We start from the raw sequence: 26,004 nt of genomic DNA, 5'->3' as shown, positions 1-26,004 counted from the left end.
GCCACCTCCAGCAGCTCTTCTTCCTCTTGTCTCTTCAGTAGCACTTTCTCTAATCTAACTTTATTCCGCTATAGTTCACACAGCTCTGTACGTCACCCGTGTCCATAAAAATGGCCACCAGCACACTTTTCCTACATTCCTCAGCCACCTCTTCACTTGCTACAATTCTGTTGAACAAGCTTGTCAAAAACTCCATTGTCACCTCTCTTAGATTCTATACCTCCACAAGTATTTTATCATGACCAACTTCCTTTCTATTATTATCCTCTCTTAAACTGAACCCCCCCCCCCACACACACACAACAGGTGGAGCAGCTGATAGCCTTCCTGACACACAGTGATGTGAAAAATCATGCATGATATGAATGTGAAAAATAACCTGCAATGCAATAAGTCTTCACTAGTTGAACTACGTTATAGCAAGGGAATACTGTGCAAACGTTTAGGAACATTTAACCTGGTTTCTAACACTATTGAGAGGCATGATTGGCCATTCGGCATAATAGCAGAGCATCATATGCTGTATACTGCATTTTATGATGAACATACAGGCAACGAGGTCGCTGATGGTCTAGACCACAAGTGTCAAACTCAAGGCCTGGGGGCCAGATGTGGCCCACCACGTGATTTTATGTGGCCTGTGAAGCCAATCATGTGTGTCATCTTAAATGATAATTGTGTAGATCTGTATCCAAATTTCAAGTTGTCATTTATCATAAATGGTAACGTTGAAATATTACGATCATTCTTATGTTACCAAGCATGAACAATAGTTGAAAAACCCATTTCTCTTAATCTGAATCCATAATACTTGATACATTTTGTGTCTAAATATGATTAGGCAATTAAAGACTTTTATGGTGTCACAGTCATAACGGTCCTCGGAGTGAAACCATAACCACAATGTGTCCGGTGACAAAAATGAGTTTGACACCCCAGGTCTAGAGGTTCACTCGCCTAACTTTGACACAGATCGTGTGGATTCTGGCTTTTTCTTGAAGTGCGGCAGGAGAAGCTCATTTCAACTTGAACAGGAGAAGTGGTATAGAAATTGATGGAGAGATGGATGGATGGATCTTAGCATTTTTTTATTCATCCCTGATACATTTCATTTTAATTTAATTTTACTTTAATTTACCTTAGCAGCATCATTTTGCAGTGGACTCTTTGAGTGAGTGTATGTTTGGTTAAAAATCAAACCAAGAGCCAAACTAATCGCTTATTTTGAAACATGCGTCTGTGTTTGCGCAAGGTTATGAACAAAGTCTGTTTGAATATTGGGCTCTACATTGGAAACTAGGTTATTGTCACTGATGCCCCGGAGGAAAGCAGGGAGCGAGCAACATGCCTGCTGCCTACAGTAATACCAACATGCTGTCTAGTATCCAGCCTTCGAGAGAGTATGCGTGCATACTTTTGCAACTCATATTATGTTCTTGATTTTCCCGCGATTCATAACGAATGATGCTTCATTTACAATAGGGGTGTCATTATAAATGTCTCGGAACGGCGAGGCTGACGCTCTAAGCAGTTGTTCCACTGAGAATTTTTTGCTTCAGTTAGTCATTTACATGTGTGGAAAATAATTGATCACAGGGATTGAATTTTAAGACAGAAAACTGGATGTCGCAGGTATTTCAAACGAAAAAATATAGTATTGCACTTTAAAATTGCATCCATGTATGAAGAACAAGGAGTTTTTAGGCGGCATGATGATGCGACTGGTTAGAGCGTCAGCCTCACAGTTCTAAGACCGGGCTTCAAATCCTAACCCAGCATGTGTAGGGTTTGCGTGTTCTCCCCGTGCCTGCGTGGGTTTTCTCCAGGATGTCCGGTTTCCTCCCACATCCGAAAAAAATGTAACATTAATGGACTCTAAATTGCCTTTAGGTGTGTTTGTCTCGATGTGCCCTGCGATTGGCTGGTAACGTGTTCAGGGTGTACCCCACCTCCTGCCTATTGACAGCTGGGATTGGCTCTATCACTCCTGCGACCCTTATGAGGATAAACGACTCAGTTAATGGATGGATTGAATTTTTAATGCTCTGTTTTCTGCATGATCATAATGATTCTCATAATTATCCTTAGTCCCCACTGTCACAATGTGTTATGTATGATTTTACCTTCAAATTCATCCTGTGGGCCAGGTTGTAACCCAAACAGGTTGGTTTAGGCCTGCGGGCCTTCTCTTTGGAGACCTCAGATTTAAAACATCATACCCCTCTATTAATGATATTGGAACCTCCAAAGTCAAACACATTCTCTACTGGGATGCGGGTCCATCTCTGATTTGTTCGAATTTCAAAACAGTTTTCTTAAATAACTAACTGCACAGGCAATCTTTGAAGTAGCGTTTTAATATTCTGAAACAGCACAAGTGACACAACGTACAATATCTGTGGTACTTTTCTTTTCATGTTTAACTCCATGCAGCAGCAGAACACTGATGTTCTTTCTGCAAATCTTTAATGCCCCTCAATGTCGTGATACTGTAAACTGATGCCGAATTTGTTACTGTATGCGCAGCAGGATGTGTTGTGCATTGAAGTTGTGGGAATAGAACACTTTATGTGTTTATTCTTCACCCCTGTGCGCTTTTGGTCGAGTGTTGCATTGGGAATGCATACTTGTAAATGCAGGTGAATGCTGAATTTTTCAGTTTTCCGTCTGTGTGTGTGCTTCATATAAAGGGCGAGTAGCATCCTCTTTTTGTTCCCGACTAATGGCATCCTCAGCAGGGCTATTACGATTGAAACCACGTTGCCACAGAAACACAGCTTGTCCCTGTGAATTAGAAGCATTTCACTCCCTCTCTTATCTATGTTCACCCTCGCTCTCGCTTTCTGTCACTCTCCTTCTCAAGCAGCTCTGTACTCTTTCACCATTCCACTCTCGTTCGTCTCTTCCTCTCCACCTGTCCGCAGTTAAACATGACAGACTTGAAGCTGATGTTAAGGAGAGGAGTGCGTGTACATGAAAGAGAGAGCGCAGCAGTCAAAAGTTCTGTGAGGGAGGAAAGGAGGCTGAACTAAAGGAGAAATAACTGGAACTTTAGATGGTCACGGTGATATCTCAAGCTCAACAACAGCTAGCAAAAGTCAGGCTACATGCAAAGAAGATGAATTCCTCAACAAATTGGCCTGTTGTTCATATGCTTTTAGACCTTAAATAGTCCTACTGAGATAGGAGAACATTTGGGCAAAATAATATTTATTCCGAATATACCCACCGAGACAGCCAACTGTGAAAAGCCACCAGAAAAAAAACTGTCACTCAGGAGAGAATTGACCTCCACCAAGGCCGAATATTAACAAAAAGAACAAAACAAAAACTTGTTTTTTTTCAATTGTCTCTGTGTGGTCCTTGGCGTCCTACTTCCTGCTTCATGGAGTGGCTTAAATGTGCTGTACATCCATTCATCCATTTTCTTTGCTGCTTATCGTCATGAGGGTCACGGGGAGTGCTGGAGCCTATCCCAGCTCTCAACGGGGAGGAGGCGGGCGGGGTACACCCTGAACTGGTTGCCAGCCAATCGCAGGGCACGTGGATACAGACGACAGCCACACTCACAATCACACCTAGGGGCAATTTAGAGTGTCCAATTAATGTTGCACATTTCTGGGATGTGGGAGGAAACCGCAGTGCCGGGAGAAAACCCACGCAGGCACGGGGAGTACATGCAAACTCCACACAGGGAGGGCTTGGATTGAACCCGCCGGGTCCTTAGAACTGTGAGGCCAACGCTTTCCAGTTGTTCCACTGTGCCGTCCACTGTACAAACAATCTTAATTAATTTTTTGAATGTGGAACTCCACATGGTTTCTGCTCTTATAATTTCTGGTGTGCTCGGCATAACCAACCCAGCAAGCTAAACACATAAGGAAATCTCCACGGACAATTAAGGTTGCTCTCTCTATTTCTTTTGTTTAATATTTGTTGACAAATAATGATATCATAGTGTAGCTCTCAGGCCCGTGTGGAAACCAACTGGCACTTTGTCAGTTCTTATTTGAACCAGCACGGCCAGGCAAAACACTTCAAGCACAGAGCACAATTTGGCACCAGAACTGTTACAGCACTGCAACCGATTTGATCAGAATGTGCCACCATGAGTGCTGGAAACTGGAAGTTGTTAAAGGGAAGGTGAAACTGTACTATTTTCATTCTGCCCAAAAATATTATTAGTCCAAAACAATACAACTCGGGCTTATGCTTTCATGCTTAGGAGCCTTAAGAACAATAAGAATTGCCCTGATGGAGCACAAAATTTTATCAGATCATTCAGTTATCTAAAAATGAAATGAACTCATTGTGGGAAATGCTGTTTTAGTGGGCCTTCGTAGCTGTGTTTCCACATGAAACATTTCAGTGTAGCTCAAAATTTGTAATGGGTAACTAAAGTACTTTTCGGTATTGTACCACTGCTGGTATCCTTCTGTTAGGATATATTACCTACAGCAAAGCACTCAAAAACACTCATTTTTTTGTCATGGGTCATATTGTTGGGACAGTTTCCTTTCAGATGGCCATTATGACTGTCAAACAATATACCAAATTTTTCATTGGCTCATCATAGTGTTAGATAAACACAACTAACTGATGGGTAACTACTTTTGAAAAATAAAAGCCGAGGATACGAGTTTTTTCAACTTTTGTTTACGTTACTGTACTAAGGGGTTTGGAAATGAAAAACCTGCTTGCAATGTCTCAGTGTTATTAAATACTGCCTGATGAGTTGGAATTTGGGGATAGATTTTAGCAATAACCATGGAGATTTTTGGTGCACAAGGGGGCACATTATATGATGTGGTGGGTCAGATGTGGCCACTGGGCCTTAACTTGGTGCTCAACACACTTAAGTACAAATCTTTTGAGAATTGGCGACGGATTTGGAAAAAAACAAAAGACAAATGAAATTTTCCACAAACAGCTTCTAGTGTTAGTACCCATAGGCCACATGAAAATGATACAAAATCGAGAGGGCTTGGAAAACGTTTTCACTTTTTTTTACAAAGCAGATTGTGCGCATGATTACGGCCGCATCGACACCCTGAAACTGTCATCAAAACCGAGGCCGGAGATTTCCAGGCTTGATTAGAATATAGTGATGATCTTGAGAATTAAAAGCAGAGGGAGTTTGAGACAGTCCTGCTCACATTGATGGAATATAAAACAGGGTGAGAAAATTGAGAGAATGAGAAAGAGGGCGAGAGGAAGCAAAGATGAGAGAGAGAGAGAGAGAGAGAGAGAGAGAGAGAGAGAGAGAGAGAGATTATGTTCTTCTAAGTGCTTCCGGCATGATTGGAACTCTACTGTCTTCCCAACCAGCCAATTTGAATTAACATTGCAGAGACTTATTGAGGGAGGGGTGGTGGGGGCGGAGGGGGTGGACAAGCAGGACGAGGGGGTTAAGAGTGAGAAGGGGAGCAAGGGTATGAAGGGGGCGGGTTGGCAGGGAGACAGAGAAGGGGAGTGAGGGTCTGGAGGGAGGACAGAGATAGAATAACTGGGTTCAAAAGTAGGACAGAGTGAGAGATGGCAAGAGACAAAGGGGAAAAGCTGGAGAATCAGCATTAAACGTTTGAGCAAAAGCAAAAGACAAGCCAATTTGAAAAGATCAACACGCTAAACTCTACTTTTATGAATTCCAGCTGGGCACTGTGCATAATAATCCATTTCAACCATAATGCGTTTAGAAATTCGACTTTAAATATTCATTCCAAATGCTGAGACAAATCCAATTGGGGGATAGCACTAATCCAATCAGGAAGGAGACGAGAGCGAGAGAGTTGGTCTTAAGTTCAGAGAAAATGGAGAGATGGGCTTGGATAAAGTTCCGGTGGAGCGGTCCACCAGGCGAAACACTTCAAGGTTCAAGACAATACAGCAAAAAAACTTTATCGAGCGCCATCGTCCAAAGTTGGGAACAAGAATAGCAGAGCCATAACCATCCTTTTTGGCAGTCCTCTGTTGAGGGTAACTGGTGGCACTTGCAAAGCAAATATGAAGTCGTGCTTCATGATGCGCGTGGAGCACATTAGTCTTAAGAGGAAGGACTTGGAAATGAAATGCCAATGATGGAGCGCTTGCCCCTTTCGTCTAATGAGAATCCCGAGCGGGCCATCATTTATGGTTGAGAAGAGTTTGTCAAGAGGTTTCACATCAGGTCTGTTTTGCAGTGTTTTGTGGTTGGTTGCTCGAGAATACCATTGATTACTCGATGATCTGCTTGACCACGTAGTTAAATTTCAGAAGCGTCATGTTGGTTCCATTTCCACTGAAAACGTGTATCGTTAGTGGGCATCCATCATGTCCCATCTGGTTGAGGTCATTAAAAGCTGTAAATAGCGTTTTGGTTTTTGGACCACTGCACCTGCATTGGGCCACAGATGTGACCGGCTCTTTGTAGCTCTACGTGTTATCTCATGTTTGCGTTGAAAAGTCACAAATTAAAGAGCACAGGTCCAGTTCCTCTTTAAAAGTGGCAAATGATCATAATTCACCTCAGATGTAATGTGACTTAATGGTTTCATTTTTTTCCCTAATAAACATGTCAGCCTTCTCTATTCATTTACAGCACAGGCATTGGCTATGCCTTTGTGCTTATTCCAAATAAAACAACGATAATATTTGTGTGCATATTGGGCAGCACGGTGGTCGTATTGAATGCGGTTCACGTGCAAAGGGACCACGTTCGAAACTGACATTTTTGCGGGTGGTCTGGTTTCCTCCCCCCACACCATGAGTTTTAGGTTGGTTGCAATTCATAATTTCCCACAAGTGTGAATGTGAGTGTAAATATTCTTTTTTTAAACGCCCCCTGGGATTAACCGCCACCCCGTCCGGGGTAGAACCTGCCTCCGGCCCAAAGTCAGCTAAAGCAGGCTCCAACTTCCTCGTGACCCTAATGAGAGCGTGCAATATTGAAAATGGAGGAATATATTTTAAAAGGCTGAAAAGCTCAGTCTGGCGCCACTGTGGGCGACTGATTAGAGCGTCTGCCTCGCAGTTCTGAGGACCGGGGTTCAAATCCTGGCCCCATTTTGTGAAATATCTCATTTTAGTTATATGTTACATAATATCAATATCGTGTCCCGGCCACTTAATATACTATGTATTACAACGTCATCATGTTCTTTTGCCTTAAAACACGGACAACTGCTGTTCGCTCCTTAATCTGCAAGAGTGTTTTGTTCCTTTTGTAGACACTGGGCTGTTACCCAGAACCCTCCTGCCATTAAACACCCAATGAGAAGAAGAACTAAGGGGACAAATCAAATGAGATGCCTGCTGTGCATTTGCTAAATGCTGCTTGATGTCAGATGCTGTTAACATGCTATCTTATTTCTTCCTTCAATTTGGTTCTGATCATTCATTTGTATGAATCATTGCATTTTTGTGACCTGATGTGCTGAAATGAGGGCTACTTTGTAGCACTAATAACCTGACTTGTATGCGAAAGGCCATATGAGAAATTGAGCGTAACTAGCATATTCCTTCAGTCTGCAAGATAGTGTTTTGAAGCCCTGCTTGTGTGGGGTTTGAATTAAAAAACTGAAAATAGTATTCATCATGTAGCATACTGAGGTCAGTGGTTAATGCGTATGGCTCACAGTTGAGAGATCTAGGGTTTGAATCGTCTTCACATGTTTTTTGCTGTGGGTACCCTCGTGTGGACAAGTGCCGTAGCGAATAGTTTGAATTGAGTTTAGTCTAACTTGAAGATAATAAATTGGAATTGTATGAAAAAACAGACTTCATTTAACAAGAAAATGATTGAACTATGATTTTTTTTTTTTTGGTCATCAGGTTACAGTGTGGCGGCACGGTGTGTCAGCTGGTAAAGCGTTGGCCTCACAGTTCTGAGGACCCGGGTTCAATCCCGGACCCGCCTGTGTGCAGTTTGTCTCCCCGTGCCTGAGTGGGTTTCCTTCGGGCACTCTGATTTCCTCCCACATCCCAAAAACGTGCCACATTAATTGGACACTCTAAATTGCCCCTGGGTGTGATTGTGGGTCCAACTGTTTATCTCTATGTGCCCTGCGATTGGCTGGCAACCAGTTCAGGGTGTACCCCGCCTCCTGCCTGTTGATAGCTGGGATAGGCTCCAACACTCCCCGCGACCCTCTTAAGGATAAGTAGCGAAGAAAATGAATGGATGATGTTACAGTGTAACAATACCTGTTGAGTTACACTGTCGTTTGAGTTTCTCCCAAAATGTTGTGTTGCCACTGTGGTTTATCAACACAATCATATGAACTGTTAGTACGATTGTTTATGAATATTTGTGTCCTGAGAATGACAGCAATGATAATAGCTGAATGTACCTGAAGGTGTCTCAGGGGGGAGACACGGTGAGTTATTAACATGTAAGTGGAAAACATGACATCGAGTCATTAAAATTATGACTTTGATTGTCACAAGACTTACAAACATACAGTAAGTACAGTACTACTTTTTAGCCAGTGCATTAAAATGAGTTTTATTGAAAAAGAAAAAAAACATTAACTATAATAAATATATAATGTATTATTACTTTTTTTTTTTCTTTAGGATGACACCCTTCCTTGGAATAAAATGAAAATGAATATTCCCACACACCCTTCCAGCGATTCTCACAACCTTACGACTGGGGTTAAAATGGTGTAAAGCCATACTTTGATGGGACCCGATCTGCTGAAGTAAATAGTCGTGTTCCGCAAGCCTCTTGATTGTGGCTGTTGCCAGAGCGCGTATCCTAAAAACGCTCTCCAAGGCAAAGTTACTCATTACGCAAACCCGCTATAATTCAGTGCATGGGGCTTACAATGCTGCATTGTAGCTCCATTACCTGCTAGTCTGCCTGCCTGCCTGCCTGCCTGCCTGCCTGCCCGTATCTAAATCATGCTGCTGGAAGTGCTGCAAGGGTTTACACTTTACATGTGTTTACACTTTATATGTGTCCTTCCTCTATTTCGGTTGTGTGCTAACATTAGTCGGTTTATGCCTAAATTGAGAAACAATTATCACCGTAAGGTTTTTTTTTTTTGCCATCACATGAATAATGCGATTTTTGTTTTCAAGTTGTTACATTTTGAAGTGGGAGTTAAAGCCACGACCTGCTGGCTTTTTTTTCTTTATCCCTTTTGAATTATTTTTAGCATCTTTTCAAAATTAATTCATATTAATCAAGAATTCAGAGGCTTTGGATGCAGAAATACCGGGGATGTGAGGGATAGGCGCTATCATCTTGTGGGAGTAAAAGCAAACCAATGATGACAAGATAAAAGGGAGAGAACGCACACCTAAAAAGGTATGAGCGTGAATACACTCAACCACATACATAGGTGATACATTTTTAACATGAAGCTGTCCATCAATATGTCCAAGAAACAACGGGGGTAAATGACATTTACATTAGGAATGTGTGTGCATATATGTGTGTGTGTGTACGTGTGGCCGCTTAGGATGCAGGATTTGGCTTCTGTTGGTTGACACTGTGTACGAGAAGCGGAGGAGGAGGAGAGTGCATATGAAATGTGCTGTTTTCATGCCAAAAGCTGGCATTACAGGAGTGTGGCAGTTGTTGCTTTGTGTGTTTGTGTGTGTCATTTCATACCTGCAAATATGTGTGTGCCTGTGTGTGTGTTGTAGCAGCTGTAAAATATTCATTAATGCGTGCATGCACGTGCAGTCACAGCTGAAGATAAAAGATACCAGACCAGGCTGTCAAGTATTTTTAGAGATATATTATATACAATGTGTTTGTGTGTATGTGTGTGTGTGTGTGTGTGTGTGTATATATATATATATATATATATATATATATATATATATATTATATATATATATATATATATATGTATTACACTCACATCAGTACTGTTAATACAAAATTAAATGCATCCAAGGGTTTAATAGGTCAGTAAACAAGCTGTCGTGTTTTCTAACCAAGGTGTGAATTAATCAGTATTAGAAAACAATGGGTGTAAATTATATTTTTCCTCAGGTAAAGGTTTAATATACAGTACACTATGTTCAAATTCTTAAACATATGTTTTTCTCAGATTATTCTAAATAGTTGATAGAAATGACAGTTGTCATAATGGTCATGTCATCAACTGTCAGAATAGAATTTTAACGTTTTTAAACATAGGTGTTAATAATTAATTTTTTTTAAATGTTGCACTGTTCCAAATTATTATGTACAACAAGAGTTTTAAAGAACTGAAAATAGACATTTACGTATTTATCTTACAGCATAAACAGATTAGATTTACTCAAATCAAGAGCTACTTCAATCAAAATATTTTACTATAATGTTACATTTTGACACAGGAGCCCTTATTTGATAGCAGCTTCACAATACTTACATTTATGAAGTGTGTGAATTTTTGGAGAGCTCCCAGTTGGATTTCTTTTGAGATGGTGCATTGTCATGCTGAAAGATAATTCTACCAATTAAAGCACAGTTCTTCTTTTGGAACCTGGGAATAAAGAGGTCAGTCAAAAAGTCCACACCTTGAGGAATGACTTAAAAAAAATGTTTTCAGCTTGAATTTTCAGAGGTGAAACTTGAGTGAAAGATAGTATAGAACCAATGCAATTGGATGTTGTGACTTGTCACGATAAAAAGAAGAAACCAAGAAGGATGGATGGATCTGCGGCATTTATCATGGCAATGAAGATTGGTCACACTCATCATTCATCCATAAAACCTTACAATGTGGTTGGGGGAGGGGGGAGCGAAGAGTCCTTGGAGTGTGAGCAACGTTACAGATGTCATGAGCACAAGAAAGTGTTCTTTCAAGTATTTCAACCTCAGTCCTTTCTGTGGGGAATATGGAAGTTGTGCCTCGCAGAGTCCTCCATTTTTCGACCATATTCCCAAAACATCCATGTAAACCTCTTATCTCTTCATGGGTATGAATGTGAGTGTATGGTTGTTGTTTTTATGCCCCTTGATTGAATGTCAATGAGTCTGAGGTACACTGTGCTTCGCGCTCAACGTCAGCAGTGGTAGACTCCAACCTCCTTGTGACCCTGAACAGGATAACGATGGAGAACATGGATGGATCACTGGACAGTATCTTTGCATTGTGGCTTGCGAGCACAAAGGGGGGAGCGTTGATTGTTTCAAGTTAAACATTACTGTAGCCCTTTAATTCTCACCAACCTTGACATCCATTCATTATTTAAATTAATGACTCCCACAGTTCCTCTGACTCCAATTTTCAACCTCTTTCTTAGTTGGGTCAGTGCAGTTCTGTGACTTTTGAGCCGCCGCGTTCACCTTCCAGGGGGCGCTCTGTTGGGATGTGCTACAGGTGACGTCTGCTTGCTTTTAACACGGCACATCTTGAACCCTCTTTTTCACTTGTGCTTTTATAGCGCACGCGTCTCCTTTTCACCTCATCTTCGTAAACACTGTGCACCGGTGTGAGAGCTGTTCATCGATCGCAACATCGACGCTGTTGGGTCGCTGTAGTCACGCAACCGTGGCAGTACGGAGAGTTAAGTGCGTTCGTGCATATGAGTGAGTGCATTGTGAAAAGAACAAGGGAAGACATGCATCTATTTCTCCTTACAGCATAGTTACTTGCCATATTTCAATGAGAAAGAAAACAAAAAACAAATTTAGCAGGTAAGTGTGCAGTTGTCTCCATTCAACCTTTGTGGATGATTATGACCTGGATGAGAGAGAACCTCTTGACCTAAAACCAATTATTATTATTTTAAGAAAGCACATTGGCATTTGACTTCTATTGTTTAAGTGTAAAAAGAACTTGGGCAGTAAAACAAATGATTTGAATGACTGAGAGCAAATCCAAAAATGTGTGCGCACGCTAGTCATTACTGCTCGGCTGAAGGTTGACAGTCGACTGATGACTCCGGTGGGCCGTTGTGTACCATTTTGATATGGTTGCGTTTAAAAAGCTTTGGCAGCCGCAGAGGAAGCCTGTCACGGCAGCACGCACAAAGAGCGCGAGGTGAGCGGGGACGTCCATCTGTGGAAGTCTAGAAAATAGAGCACACAGACCACAGGAAGTTTGACGAGAGGAAGAAGTGCTGGTAACATAATAGAAACTACGACATTATTTACACAATTAATACAGTCATTGATCTCTGCAGCTTATTTGGTGCAGGATCGCACGAAAGCAGATTTATATCTTCAAGAATTAAATTAATTCAGCATCATATAAGGTGTTTAAAGTGCCACTGTCATGAAATGCATGATTTTTAGTATGTTATTAATGAAAAAATGGCAGCCGACATGGACCCATGCGTTTTTTTTCACCACAAACATGATTTTGTAACTCTCCCCATGAAAATCCTCTCGAGGGATTTGTTTTTGAGAAGAAGCAGGAAGTGACGTACATGGCAGGACCACCCTCAAGTGGACTCATTCGTTTCTATTAGTTTTACCTCTGGGAAGGTACCTTGTTGTTCCTTCGTGTTAGCCAAAATGCCGGCTCGTTGCATTGCTGGACATTGCTTGAATTTGGGGCAGACCACATAATCCGTCTCTCATAATAAATGATCCGCGTACGTATGACAGGGGTGCTAAATGTGTCGATTCCGCGTCGGGTTCGCCCGCGAAGGCTGCCGCATCGTGCCTCGCGGACGAGCACGCCTTCGGCCATGCTGGCTCATACATACTCTCTGGGAGTCTGTCACCGCCGTGGCAGTATGTATGAGCCAGCCTGGCCGAAGGCATCCTCGTCCACGAGGCACAACGCGGTACCTTTCACCGGCTTCAGCGCCGCGACCGCCGGTCACGGCTTCGGCTAAGGTGGCTCATCTTCGGCGCCGAGGTTGGCTTATCATGGTGCTGAGCTGGGCCGCTTTACGGTGTTGTCATCATCATGTAACACTCGGGTTAATTTAGGTGACGGCACACACTGTGTGGGGAGAGTGGAAAACGCTTCATATCAAAGTGTCTGTTCCGATGTCCTGTTGTGGAGATGTGCATAAGATGACCATGCAGGCTTCATTAAAGGAGACATATCATGCTATTATTTATTATAAAAATAAATAAATAACAGCCATAGGTAAACCCAAGCTCAGAGGTGTTGTGACATAATGAGGGAGTGACTCTCGACTCTAACGCCATGACAGTCATTGAGACTGTCATAGAAGGGGAGCCGGCGTGCTGGGAAGACGGCGTGTGCGACTTCGTCAAGCTGAGCCTGTGAGGTGGGAGCAGACGAGAAAATACAGACCGTCTTATTGTCTTTGTGCATCTTGTAACGTGCTGTTGTGCAGACAGCCCTGTCACTGTCACGCCAATAAAAGAGATTTGAATTTTAATTTCATCCCGCTAAACGGAAGGAGTCCTCGTCATGAGGAATGGTGGATGTCGGCTGGTCTCCATGCAAGACGGAGCACTTAAGCCTTCTTAAGTTTTGCCCTCTTAATTTATTTCCAGTATAAATCCCCCTGAAAATGTTTGTTTTATCTGTCACAAAGCTGGTACTTCTGTGGTCCTGGTTTTGTGGAAGATACGAAGCCTTTTCTGCACTTACACTCATCACCGGAGCAGCAAAATGTTCGTAATTTGAAGTGTAGTGAAGTGCACGGAAGGGGAAGTGCAAAGATATGGAGGAGCTCATCCTTGCTTTCGACGGGATGGAATTTAAGAGGTGGAGGAGGGAGGGAGATAGGGAGGGTGGTCTCTCCACTGACAGTGACTGAGAACCAGCCTTTATCGCGTTGCGAGCAAACGTACACACAAGACACTCACACTCCATTTCCCTTTTCACTTTCTCGCCCCTCGCTTCTTCCCTGCCCTCACGGGATCATTTGGTTCCGTGCCTCGCTTCTTTCCAGATGCTGGAAACTGTTGGAAGGTTAAATGTGTGCTTGGCCCATGGTTTGTGAATCATTTGACCCATCGTCATGGAGCCGAGCTCAATTCTTATATCATGGGTGAGGGGACGAGAACAAGTGCTGATTAATAGATCCATTAACACGGCCCGTTGTTTTGGTGGAAGTGTATGAAGGAACTACTGTATGTGACAATTAATTCAGATCTGAGCTTTGATTTAGATTCCACACAGTCATGGCAACAGAATCGCATGGTTCCACTCAACCATTCAACACGTCATCACAATGTTGCGAATGTTATATTCAAACACAACTAAGGAAAGAATAACATATACCGGAACATCATTATTATCAATCATTACCATAAGCCCATTTTAACTCAACCGCACGCTGCTGTCTTGGCGAGAGGAGCGATCTCCTTTTCTTTGAAAAATCCAGAGTTTTGATGCCACTTCGATCTCAAGTACTTATTACACAGCCGGAGGTTATCACACATTTTAATAATAGAGGTTATTTTTCCTTAAGATGGCATCCCAGTAGCTTGTAGCAGAAAGACAGCCGGAACTGAGATTTCCATTGGAACTGTTTAGTGCCTTCCCGTGCATGAGACCCATACTGTTAGTCACAATTTATTCTTGAAGAATAAAGTGCTTTATTATGAAGTATCAAACTTCTAAATTAAATACTGTTAAAGCAAATGTGGGTTACACCTACAGTGCAATGAGGATACACTTAAAATGCTCGTTCTCACTCTTCTGGAACATGTAAGGACTTTAGAAACTAGATTAAAAAAATAATTAAAAAAACTAGGCGAGCATGGAGTTTTCTCTTGGGATGTCGAGGACGCATCTCAGCCCGTCACTTCACTTCACTGAGCAATGCATTTCCTGAAAAAGCCACCAGCCTCCCTGTTTTGGTCGCTGTTGTGTAACCACACACATGCATGCGCGCACTCGCACACACACACGCACGCACACAAACACACACACCAAAAGAACTATTACCATTCGATAACAGGGTAACAAATATGAGCAGCATCAGCATCAGACTGCAGGTGCCCCTCAGAGGTGCATCTGCTAAACTTAGAGCAGAAATGGCCCACTGAGAAATAATCTCCATTTGTGTTTGTGTGTGTGTGTGTGTGTGTGTGTGTGTACAGATATATTGCATTTATAGAATTCTGTCGAGACATGCAGCAAAGTCTTTATGTCCTTCTTTATGTCACTATGTTACCCTTTCATAATAGATATCATGGTGATGCAAATTCATTAAATGACAGCTCCTGTGCTTTAAATTGAGGTTATAAAAGTGCCCAAAATAGGGTCAGTGTTAATTAGGCGATGCTGTGATAAACGTGTGCGCTAATTAAGCGCGTATATGTTTGACCAAGGATAAGGAGGCTTCTATGATCAGAAAAGGGATGATAAGGTACAAGCAGAAAAGGGAGGAGGGGGGGGGGGTGTTTGGAAGAGAGAGCAGACAGGGAATCTGGCGCTTTTAATTGAGGTACAGATAATACATGTGTATGCGTGACGAGCAGCGGAGCCAGTTGACGCGGGACAGAGGGAAATAAAGGGCAGGTCTCGTCATCAGTGCGTAATTTTAGCTTACGTGCTGATGACGGCACGCGCGCACCGGCTTTGTCGGAAATGAAAGCGCTTGAGCAATATCTGTGTTTGTGTGTATATTTGCATCTCTACTTTTCGTGTTCATATGAGCGAGAGAGTGAAAAAGCCCGTGGCAAGATTCTCCTGCTTATGTCTTTTCAATTGACTATCTTCAAGTGAAGGCCAGCTGTTCCCCTTCCCTTTCCTCCCACCTCACCACCCACTCAGCTCTCTTTTTTTCCATCCCTCCAACCTCTCCTCCCCCCTCCGTCTCGCTTCTCTCCCACTCCCTCTCCGACCGGCTTCTCCTTCCGTCAGACAGTATCAATACCAGTGCCACCAGCCCACCACTCCCTCTCAAGTTCAAAGGTGACTTTATAGGCGGGATAGAAATATGCATTGCCAAAAAACCTTTCAGCAGCAGGCAGCGTCATCTCACTGACTTTGCTCCTCCCTTCTATCGCTGTTTTTGGCTTCACTTTGACTTGCACGCCATCATTTTTGCATTGACACTTCAGAAAGGGAAGCCAATGAAAGATAAAGAATAGAAATAGATGGTGAAAATTGCATAGAAATGCTTCTAATCGCAGCATCTATTTAAAAACCTCAAAATAAATGTCGCTCAACCTGGTATTATTACACTAATGACCCATTTGCACATTTTCTTCAGTCGCCATTCGCACTCACCGGGGATCGCATCACAACATAACATTATGAATACCTTCTCGATCCAAATGGGGTCCAGTATTCAATAATAATGTTCAGCTTTGATTGGCATGATCAACGATGTATAAATTAAGCAACGTTTATTATGTTATCATACACAACTGTACTCTAGACACTTGGACTGCAATACGAATCCTGGAAAACACGGATTTGGATTTGGGATTCATATTGTTTGTATAGTCATCATTTTCGGCAGTACCTTAGTTTTTTTTACTGGATTGTGCAGATATACGTAGTCCTGTCACAATAACTTTTTAAGACCATATATTTAGCCCAAAAATATCAAGACAAGCAATATTGTTATTTTGTCTGCCTCTGAATTCATGAAAAATAAGGCTCACCGTCGAGCTGCAAGGCTGCGTGTTGGCTCCGCTGAAAGCACTTGAGACGAACCCTTCAGCTGTCACTCAAAGATATTTTGCTAACTTCCCTGTGGTCAACGGAAAATGTGTGTCACTGAGGTTATGCTTAATAAACTGTTAACTTTCATGTGTTTTTGTCAATTGGGGACTAACACACATCAAGTCAGAGCAAGGTGCTGACTCGGGCTGCACAATATTGGGAAAAAAAACGACTGCAATTTTTTCAAAACCTGCGATATATATATTGCAATACGAAATCTATAGTTTGCATTCCTGACAGCTTTGGCTGATTATATTAACAATATAATATAGTTATAATATATACTCTTATAATACAAAACCAAATAAATTCCATATCACCGTGAGATTGTACAGTGTTTTAAATAAAGCATTCTGATACAAATAATAATCTTCCTCATCCATTTTTTACAATCATGTACTCTATTACAAAAAACACATTCACTCCCTTCCACTCAATGTCCCTGAACGCACCTCGCACACTCACACATCTGCTTCATGCCTCCCTGGTTTCATTCTGTAGAGCGAAGTAGGAAATGCAGCGTGTAAATTGTTTCCATTAGCATGTACAAATGAAAAAACTTGCATCTGATCGATTGCATCGCAATAAATTGGTGACCACAAAAATCTCTGCATTGTAATGTACAGAATATACTCCGAGCGATACAGTACCATCACTGCACACCGGAAACATTATTATCGTGAATGTAAGGTGTGTCTCAAAGCAAAACATCAAAGTTTGTTGTGACTGCAGTGTCTATTTACAATGTATGTGTGCGAGCGTGCGGGCGCGTGTTTGTGTGTCTGACTGTCTGTGACTGTGCGTGCATGCATATTCTCGAGCAAATTGGATGTGGGACTATTTCTTTTGCACTTAGTGATGTGCCCCTGTGTGTGTAATTGAAATACCCAAGTTATTGACTGCCTTCTCTCTAAGCCAAATAACTGCTCCAGGATTGTGTGAGTGCACTTATTTGGAGGCTGCGGGGCAGAGATTATGACACGCTCAGCACACCGAGGCCTGCCAGCCATGGGAACCCTAACCACATAGCCAGAGATTCAGAACAGAATCTTGTCTTGAGGTCAAAAAGACGTAAATAGAGACATAAGACGAACTGAGGATGAGATTCTGAAACATCGATAAAAGCCAAGTAAAAAATTGTTTTGTAGTCTATATTGTTACGTGTTTTTTATTCTTTCTTGTGAAAAAGACTTGAAAATGTATGTTTTTGGGTGGCTGGGACAAACTAAGGCAGCTTCATACCGAGCAATGCGGCCAAATCCAACTATTTTCATGAGTGGTTGATCACTCAGCCGCTAGTTTTGCGGCTGAGTTTCACGATGTTTCAACACGGCAGCTTACGGCCAATCAAAATGCACGTAAGCTTTCATGCATGCTACATTTAGCATATTTATAGTTTTTGAGCGCGCAAGAGACTAGAGCAGCCACCATGCCTCACCAAAGTACATGTAAAATCTATGTAATCTATATTGTATTTTGCAACAATGCTTGACTATGAGTTTTACCTTTGAATACTGAAGCTTTTGGCCAAAAGAGACAGGCATACAGCACAGAGTATGTTCAAATGAATTAGAGCAAGCTGAGCCTTTTTTTAAGATATCCACACTTTCTTTTATTTTCACCCACGTCCTCTCTCTCAAGCAACCTGCTTCCTCTGTAACTATTACACTTTTTATGGTTTATAAACTGTGTTCAAATGCCATATACTGTGTGTGCAGCATCAAAAGGCTCACCTCAATATATCCAATCACTGCAATTTTGGATGGGAGTCATCAATTATCATTTTTGTTGTTGTTGTTTGTGATTGCCCTATGCAATCTGGTTCGACCGCATCATGCAGTTGACCTGTCAATCACTTGTACAATAATAGCCAATCAGATAGCCACATTGTCTTAAAACCTGGCTTTATACGCCCCTCTCGCCATATTGTCCCACAAGCAATGCTGGTTATCAGTTGCGTGCGCTTGGAAAAGTTAATGCTATGAACAAATTGGTCCTCAGATGCCCTTGAGGATCGTACAATTCTGATGAAAGATATCCGGCTAGGTTACAAGGGGCCCGGTTGATTCATGTTCCAAAGCCTAAAACACAGTTGACGAAGTGTCTATGATGGATTAAAGCTTGTGGAAGAGCGCACGTACAACTAAATGTGGAGAATATCAACAAACACTAGGCTGTATGTTCGAAGGTAAGTGAGGGACAAGTATCTCCTCTGAGTTTGATTGAATTATTAATCAGTGCTTTATACATTGCAGGAGAACACCTTTCACTTTGTTAGCGTATCACTGACCTGCTGAATGAAGTGTGTCATGATTTATCCTGAAGAGTCGGCTTAGTGATACTTACATGTGCGATGTCATGCAAGACAAATTTCTGTTTGCATATTTGTATCACATCAGACTTTAAAGGGAGAGCATGTTACGAGCTAAGTCAAATGAATACACCCACTCACGAATAAAGACTACAATGGTATTACTGGTCTAAAAAATACTCATCCTGCTTTACATGTGCAGTACGATCCCAATATTTTATCCTGTTGGATTTCAATATGAAGTTTGTGAGGCGTCAAACTTTTTTGCATCGATCGCCAACGTTTCGCTGTAACTCTGACATTGCGTCCTGCTTCATCCAAAATCTTAATTCCGTGTACATATCCTTGCGTGACATAGTTGAGACGTCTCTGTAGAACCCTCTTGGACTGTCTGGCGCATTTGGAAAAAAACATACCACAATGTTACCGGGAATACGCGATAGAGAATCCACTTCAAACCTGTTCTGTTCAGTCGCCATTTTGGAAGATAATGGGAGATGGCAACTGTTGCCAAGAGGGGGGGGGGCGGAGCTGAACATCGCCATTCGGAAAGGTCCATTGCATGTCCATTCATCCTATTGGGGATTTACGATACTTGTGTTTTGGGGTACAAGCTTGGTCACGGAAGGAATTAGACTCGTATCTCAAGGTAGCACTCTACTGTTGCCTCGGTGGTGGTCTTTGCTTTACAAACATGCAAAAAAAAAAAAAAAAAAAAAAGCTCAAAAGCCGCAATTTTTACATCTTACAGCGTTGATTTCATCTGTTTGCTCTGTTTTATGACAGGAACCATGCTGTCTCTGCCCCCCCCCTCCAACATCTGACACACACACATACATTCAGTTACGCAGACACTCACACACATTGATGCACGCACACAGTGACAAAGACACACACATGGGCACTCCTCCCGACTCCTGGCTGCTGTCCCCTCTCTGCTCTGTCGCTCCACACCGGATCACAGCCGAGTGCCAGCTTGGCCTCATCCTCTCTATTTATTCCATTGTCACATTGTCCTCTGGCTCTCTCCCTCTGGAGACATCACACCTCATCTCCCTCCTACCACCCGTCCGGCTTCTGCTACAACTATATTCCTTTTTCTCTCATTCACTTCCTTCCCTTCGCAATTTTATCCCTATCCTCTCTTTTATACGCTCATCTTTCTCTGAGCATCTCTGGCCGTTTATCCCACCATTGTGGGCCGCATTGTTTCCCGTGTATTGTAGCCGGTGCTAACGTGAGAAGGCCATCATTAGAGGAGACAGCAAACGACTTCAAAGGCTCACTGGCCTGTTTCCCGAATCCGTCTGAGCGACTCGCTCGCCCCGCGACGCCCTCTGGGAATTTTAATACTCGCTAATCGATAGCTTTGTGCCAACAAGAGGTGCTAATGTGGCCAGACCCTAATTATTGTTGCAGTAAATGAAAGAAGAGGTGTTTTGAAACACTTTATTTTCCTCAAGGTTTCTTTGCGCTCAAACCCCCTTCCATCAGCTATTTTCTCATTTGCCCGACCGCTTTTTTCACCCTCTGCCTTTCTGGTCTCCAGTATTGGACTTAATTATGTATTTTTCTTAAAGGCTAATGGAAATTTGGCTCTCTGAACGAGTGTGTCGGACAGTACATTAATACTGCTCTTAAGAAAAGTAAGATAGAGCAAGAAAGTCAGTGGCGTACGGGCACAGGAGTGCGCAAGTCTGGAAATTCAATTATAAAGGTGGCCTGGCAGACGTTCCACTGGTATAAATGGGAAAGCAGAGAAGAGCTAGGTTTTTAAGATGGATGAGAACGACAGAGCAAGATAATAAGTTGCAGCGCAAATGGAATGTTGTTCACAAAGAGACAGGACTACAACATCAATGTGCCCATGATTTTTTTATGACATTCAAACACAAACTCATCCGCTAAGTAGGTGCACTTGTTCTGTGTTTCACACAGCACACCATAATAATGTTTCCAACCTCACGTGGACAGCAGATAGCAGTGTTTGCCGGATGCACTGGAAATCACGAGGTCCTGGCTCAATGCAATCGGCCTGATCTCATTAATGCAGAAACAAGGTAGCGGATAAAGCTGTCTGCATCCCCCGGGGAGCAGCAGGTTAGCGTCTGATGTGGAGAGAAGCTCGTAGACAGTCCTAAGAAGCAGAAAAGATTTCAGTAGTTTGTCTTTCTGATTGTTACCCACACGGCAGTCTCACTCAAAGGAGAGGTTAAATCTGGTGACCGTACCGTGTCGTTTTCTTGAACACGTCCACTTTTTAAGATCTACTTAAAGCATGCAGCCAGGATTTTAGAAGCACGCAGGATTTCAGTCTCACTCAGCAGCTTTTCAGTCACTGGATGTTCATGCAGTCATTGGATGATCTACACGTCGGCCATTTTATGCAGTACTTTGGCTGGTCCCGATGTCAGTGTGTAGAATGATTACGGTCACAACCTAATCACCACTTGGACAAATTACTGCGTCTCTAAAGAGTTTCGAACTGTTTATTAACTGAAACATATGGTCTTGTGGGATCTTGTTGATCTAAGTACTTTTAGGGAATACATCTATTCATTTGCATTTCCAACCAAACCTTTCAAAAAGGGGAAATACTGCTCATATTTTACAATTAGACCCCGACTGATAAGGGGTTTAGGGGGTAACGCCAATATTGGGAATACTATCACATAGTGCTCATTACTACCTAGTGAAAGATTCCATCTACAGCCACCAAGTGTTAGCAAACAGCTCAAAAGCTGAATCAAATATTAAAAATGGACCCAAAAGTTGACAACGAACAAATTTGCGGAAAAAATCTGACTGAATCCAATGGAGTTGCTCGATTTAAACTAACACTATAGATTCTTCCAGAACATGCAAAACATCCACCCATCCATTTTCTTTACCGCTTCTCCTCATGAGGGTCGCAGGGAGTGCTGGAGCCTATCCCATGGGCAGGAGGCGCAGTACACCCTGAACTGGTTGCCAGCCAATCGCAGGGTACATGGAGGCAAACAGCCGCACTCACAATCACACATAGGGGCAATTTTAGAGTGTCCAATTAATGTTGCATGTTTTTGGAATGTGGGAGTAAACCGGAGTGCCCGGAGGAAACCCACACAGGCACGGGGAGGACATGCAAACTCCACACAGGCGGATCCGGGATTGAACCCGGGACCTCAGAACTGTGAGGCCAACGCTTTACCAGCTGATCCACGGTGCCACCAGTATGCAATACATAAAATTATAAATAAATACATTATTGGAACATTTTCAAAGTTATTCTAATGACTTGTGACTTTATTGTACGGTATGTTTTTTTTTTTTTTTGTATTATTTTCCTGTAAAAGGCAATTAGTTTGTCGAGTATAATTATCATACTCTTGTCCAACCTCTCTTCTATTTTGATGAGCAAATGTGGTGAGCCGCAAATCTGATCTCCTATTGAAAAGCTAAATATGCAAAGTTATCAAGAATAAATGATCTTCTGCATCTCGGGATCTTAACAACTGACTCACACACATGCTCCAACTTATGGCACAGTCTTGTTGAGACTGGAGCTTCTCACCTCCTCCTCTTGGTCTGTCCAGATCAATATCCCCTTTCAACAGTGTTGGATATCCATGTGTGATTGTTTCAGAGTACAGTGCTGCTTGCTTTAGAGATGCTCTACCTTCTTTAGTGTCTTTAGATAGCCTCTCTGAATGAGATCTCCTGGTAGGTCAAGACAATCTATAGAGGTGACGCATGTTCCATATTTAGTACCTATATTCAAATACAGTAGCTTTTTTTTTCCCCACAGAGGTATAATAGCCTAAACCGATGGGAATGATTGATAGCATTAGGAGCAGCAGTTTATGTCCCTAGAATAAGCTTTTGCCAGGGCCGTGCACAAACTGATTAAAGGAGTCATAAAGGCAACTAATGAAACTCGTGACTCCCGTCATTACAAGTCACAAATGTCGTCTGTGAGCAGGAAGAAAGGCAGGTAATTTAATGTTGGCGCCACTGACACTACAAAAGCACTGCCGTACTTTAAGTAGTTGTCTGCTGTGTTAAGTCAACTCAATTAAGACTCGGCCTGAATATTGTTACATGACCTCGTCTTTCTCTCATCCGCAGGACGACGACTCCATGTTCTTTCAGTTTGGCCCCTCCATTGAGCAGCAAGCCTCAGTCATGCTCAACATAATGGAGGAATATGACTGGTACATCTTCTCCATCGTCACCACATATTACCCGGGGTACCAGGACTTTGTCACCAAGGTAACAGCGCTCAGGACCAGATACCCTACATTTGTGTCTTACGTAAAAATGGAAAGGCGCAGCACATCTTTGCGTCTACGACTCCTCCATGAAGTTTCAAAATCGTGTTCGGTTGTGTGATCAAAGCAATACCTTGCAGGTTAAATGATTGGTGGAGATAATTAATTACTTTAGAGGCCACTGTCCATCCAATTTAAATTCATTCGTGTCTCTTCTTCACATATCCAGTCGGTCATTAACTCCACACGCGGAAATGGCCAAATTTAAATGCTGGTCCTCACTGTTCTTCCTTCCGTGAATTGGCTTCAAATCGAGGCAGACGACTCCAAACTCCCACTGAAGTGCTCCAAAATTGATTGTTCAGGTCGATAATAATTTATTCCAGCCACCTCAATGGTGCAATGAGCTCCATCTTTTTATCTCTCGACATAAAAAATCTGGATGTACCATGACCATTCCTTTTCGTAGCTTTAAAATCGTTACATACACAGTATGTACTACTCAAATGTTGATTTTTCTTTTTGCTCTTATTTTACAACTCACATTTTTCATTCATTTCATTGAGAAAGAGGGAGAGACTTCAAACATGGTTTTTAAATTGGAACAGCTTCTGTCAAACAAACCGAGTACTACTCATTTGCCCCTTCCAGATCCGGAGCACCATCGAGAACAGTTTTGTGGGCTGGGAACTGGAGGAGGTGTTGCTTCTTGACATGTCTGTAGACGACGGCGATTCAAAGATTCAAAACCAGCTAAAGAAGCTCCAGAGTCCCGTTATTCTTTTGTACTGCACAAAAGAAGAGGCCAACACCATTTTTGAAGTGGCCCATTCTGTCGGGATTACTGGTTATGGCTACACGTGGATAGTGCCCTCACTCATCGCTGGAGACACTGACGTAGTACCTGCAGAGTTCCCAACAGGTAGGAATCTTTTATGCAGACTAGGAATTTTGATATGGATTCAATATTTGCTCATTATCAAGTCAGTGTGAGAATATGTTTGCTTACATCTAGTTATTATGTGTAATTTGTCACCCTAATGATTATGACGTGCTCGATTTTAGTTCAAGAACATCACTCGTGGATCAAATTAGGCCTCAGTGTGCAATTCATAGCTACTTTTTTTTTGTATGGTACATCATGTTAACCTTCAAGAGAAGAGATTCTGGATTGAAGGATTCTTTTTGAGTTATTACCTTTTTCTACCTCTGTAATTTTTGTCACGTGGCTGTTGCTTATTCAGAAAGAAAATCGCTCAAATTGATTTATTTGAGTGGAGACCTTCAGAATCGGAGCTTTTAGCAAAACTTTCATACATTTTCCAGGCTGTTTTTAGATGCCACAGTGTGTGTGTTTGCTTAATAGGTAACTAACTTATAGGTATACCCGTTTATTATAATGCAAGGAAGCTAAAACCTAAATGCTGCCTTTTGTATTATTTTATTCTGCATTTCCTATGGTTTACCAAATGTACTCTTTTTTATGGGGTTAAACTCGGGTGGCATTGATTGATTAAGCCCTCTCTGCCCAATCAAGCACATTTGTCATTACCTCTTGACAAAATAACGCTCAGCATTTAGAGGTGGTTTGGTACTAACTTTCAGTAGAAATCGCATTTTAGACTTTTTCTCTACCTGTGTCAAAACTTTGCTTGACTTGAGTCAAGGAGGCTGCATCATATTTCACACTTAGAATTGTGAACCTGATTGTGTGTCGGCATTTGCCCTCTAGATTTACAATGAAAGTAGACATGAGGTCATTGCTTTTTCTCAGCAGTTTCTGGGGAACAGGTAATACTTTTTATGTCTCCAGTCATATGTGATTTAGTATAAATATTTTCTGCCTTATGTGTGTGGGTTTATGATTGTTCTGCGTGTTTTGTGTGCTCTTGACCGTCAAATGTGCAGATAAGTAGCATGTACCTCTTTCAGCTCTCAAGACCCAAGTTTCAAAATGCCCATCAGTGAGCTCGTCTCCCTTTCACCTTATCGTATTTGATATATGACCATATCAGTTATGCAAATCACACAGGTTCCCTCTTGATTTATGCAGCCACAGAGAATATCACGACCCACTGATGTGGTGCCTGGATGATCTTTCAGTTAAAAGTGAAAGATTATCAGATAAATCATTTAGAACATAATGACAGATAGATAGAAGACTAAATGTTATCTACTCATTTAATGCGTGATAAATCAACTACACACTGCACGAGTGTACATGATAAAAAAAAACATACAATGCAATCATAGATAGATAGATAGATAGATAGATAGATAGATAGATAGATAGATAGATAGATAGATAGATAGATAGATAGAGATAGATAGATAGATAGATAGATAGATAGATAGATAGATAGATAGATAGATATTTCAAAGATGAATTTTCAGGAAGTGTTAGCTCTGCATTTGAACTCATCACAGTGATGAACACTGCCAACGCACACAGTTAGTGGCACACCCTGGAAAATGGGGCAACTTACTGTATGTACCGCCAGGGAGCAGTTCAGGGTTTTGGTGTCTTGATCAAGGACACCACAGCAATGGGGCTCGGGGGGTTGTTGCGATACTTCAAACCTGACGATAATTAAAGAAATAAGCATATTTGTATTTTTCTTGACCTGTCCAATTCTTATGGGTGTTATGGTGCCATCAATTTGACCCCGGAACAAACTACGGCCATTATTCTCTGTGTGAAAAAAAATCGTCCAACTGTATTGTGTATGATTAGTTAATCTAGTGGTTATATATTCATACATATTCAGTTTGCATACAAGACCACATTTCATGTGCTCTGCCATGTGTGAGAAGCATCTTATCGTCATGGGTAGCACCTCCACCTTCATCCCTCCATACGCCTTGCACGGTACCTTGACTTGCGCTTTCCTTCCCTCTGACA

General features: G+C 42.0%; 1 protein-coding gene across 1 annotated transcript in view; it reads left to right on the top strand.

Annotated features, from left to right (window-relative positions):
* The window catches only part of LOC133514668 (glutamate receptor ionotropic, NMDA 2B-like), a 126,168-nt gene that overhangs the window by 54,776 nt on the left and 45,388 nt on the right, over positions 1-26,004 (top strand). Inside the window, exons 5-6 of the mRNA XM_061846503.1 lie at positions 22,960-23,103; positions 23,754-24,024. Of these exons, the coding sequence (XP_061702487.1) occupies positions 22,960-23,103; positions 23,754-24,024 (415 nt within the window). The remainder of the gene's footprint in view (positions 1-22,959; positions 23,104-23,753; positions 24,025-26,004) is intronic.

The sequence above is a fragment of the Syngnathoides biaculeatus genome, chromosome 16 (assembly GCF_019802595.1).
Source record: "Syngnathoides biaculeatus isolate LvHL_M chromosome 16, ASM1980259v1, whole genome shotgun sequence".
In the NCBI taxonomy this organism is placed as follows: Eukaryota; Metazoa; Chordata; class Actinopteri; order Syngnathiformes; family Syngnathidae; genus Syngnathoides; species Syngnathoides biaculeatus.
Note: the sequence above shows the minus strand (reverse complement) of the source record. Positions and strands in the feature narration are given on the sequence as shown.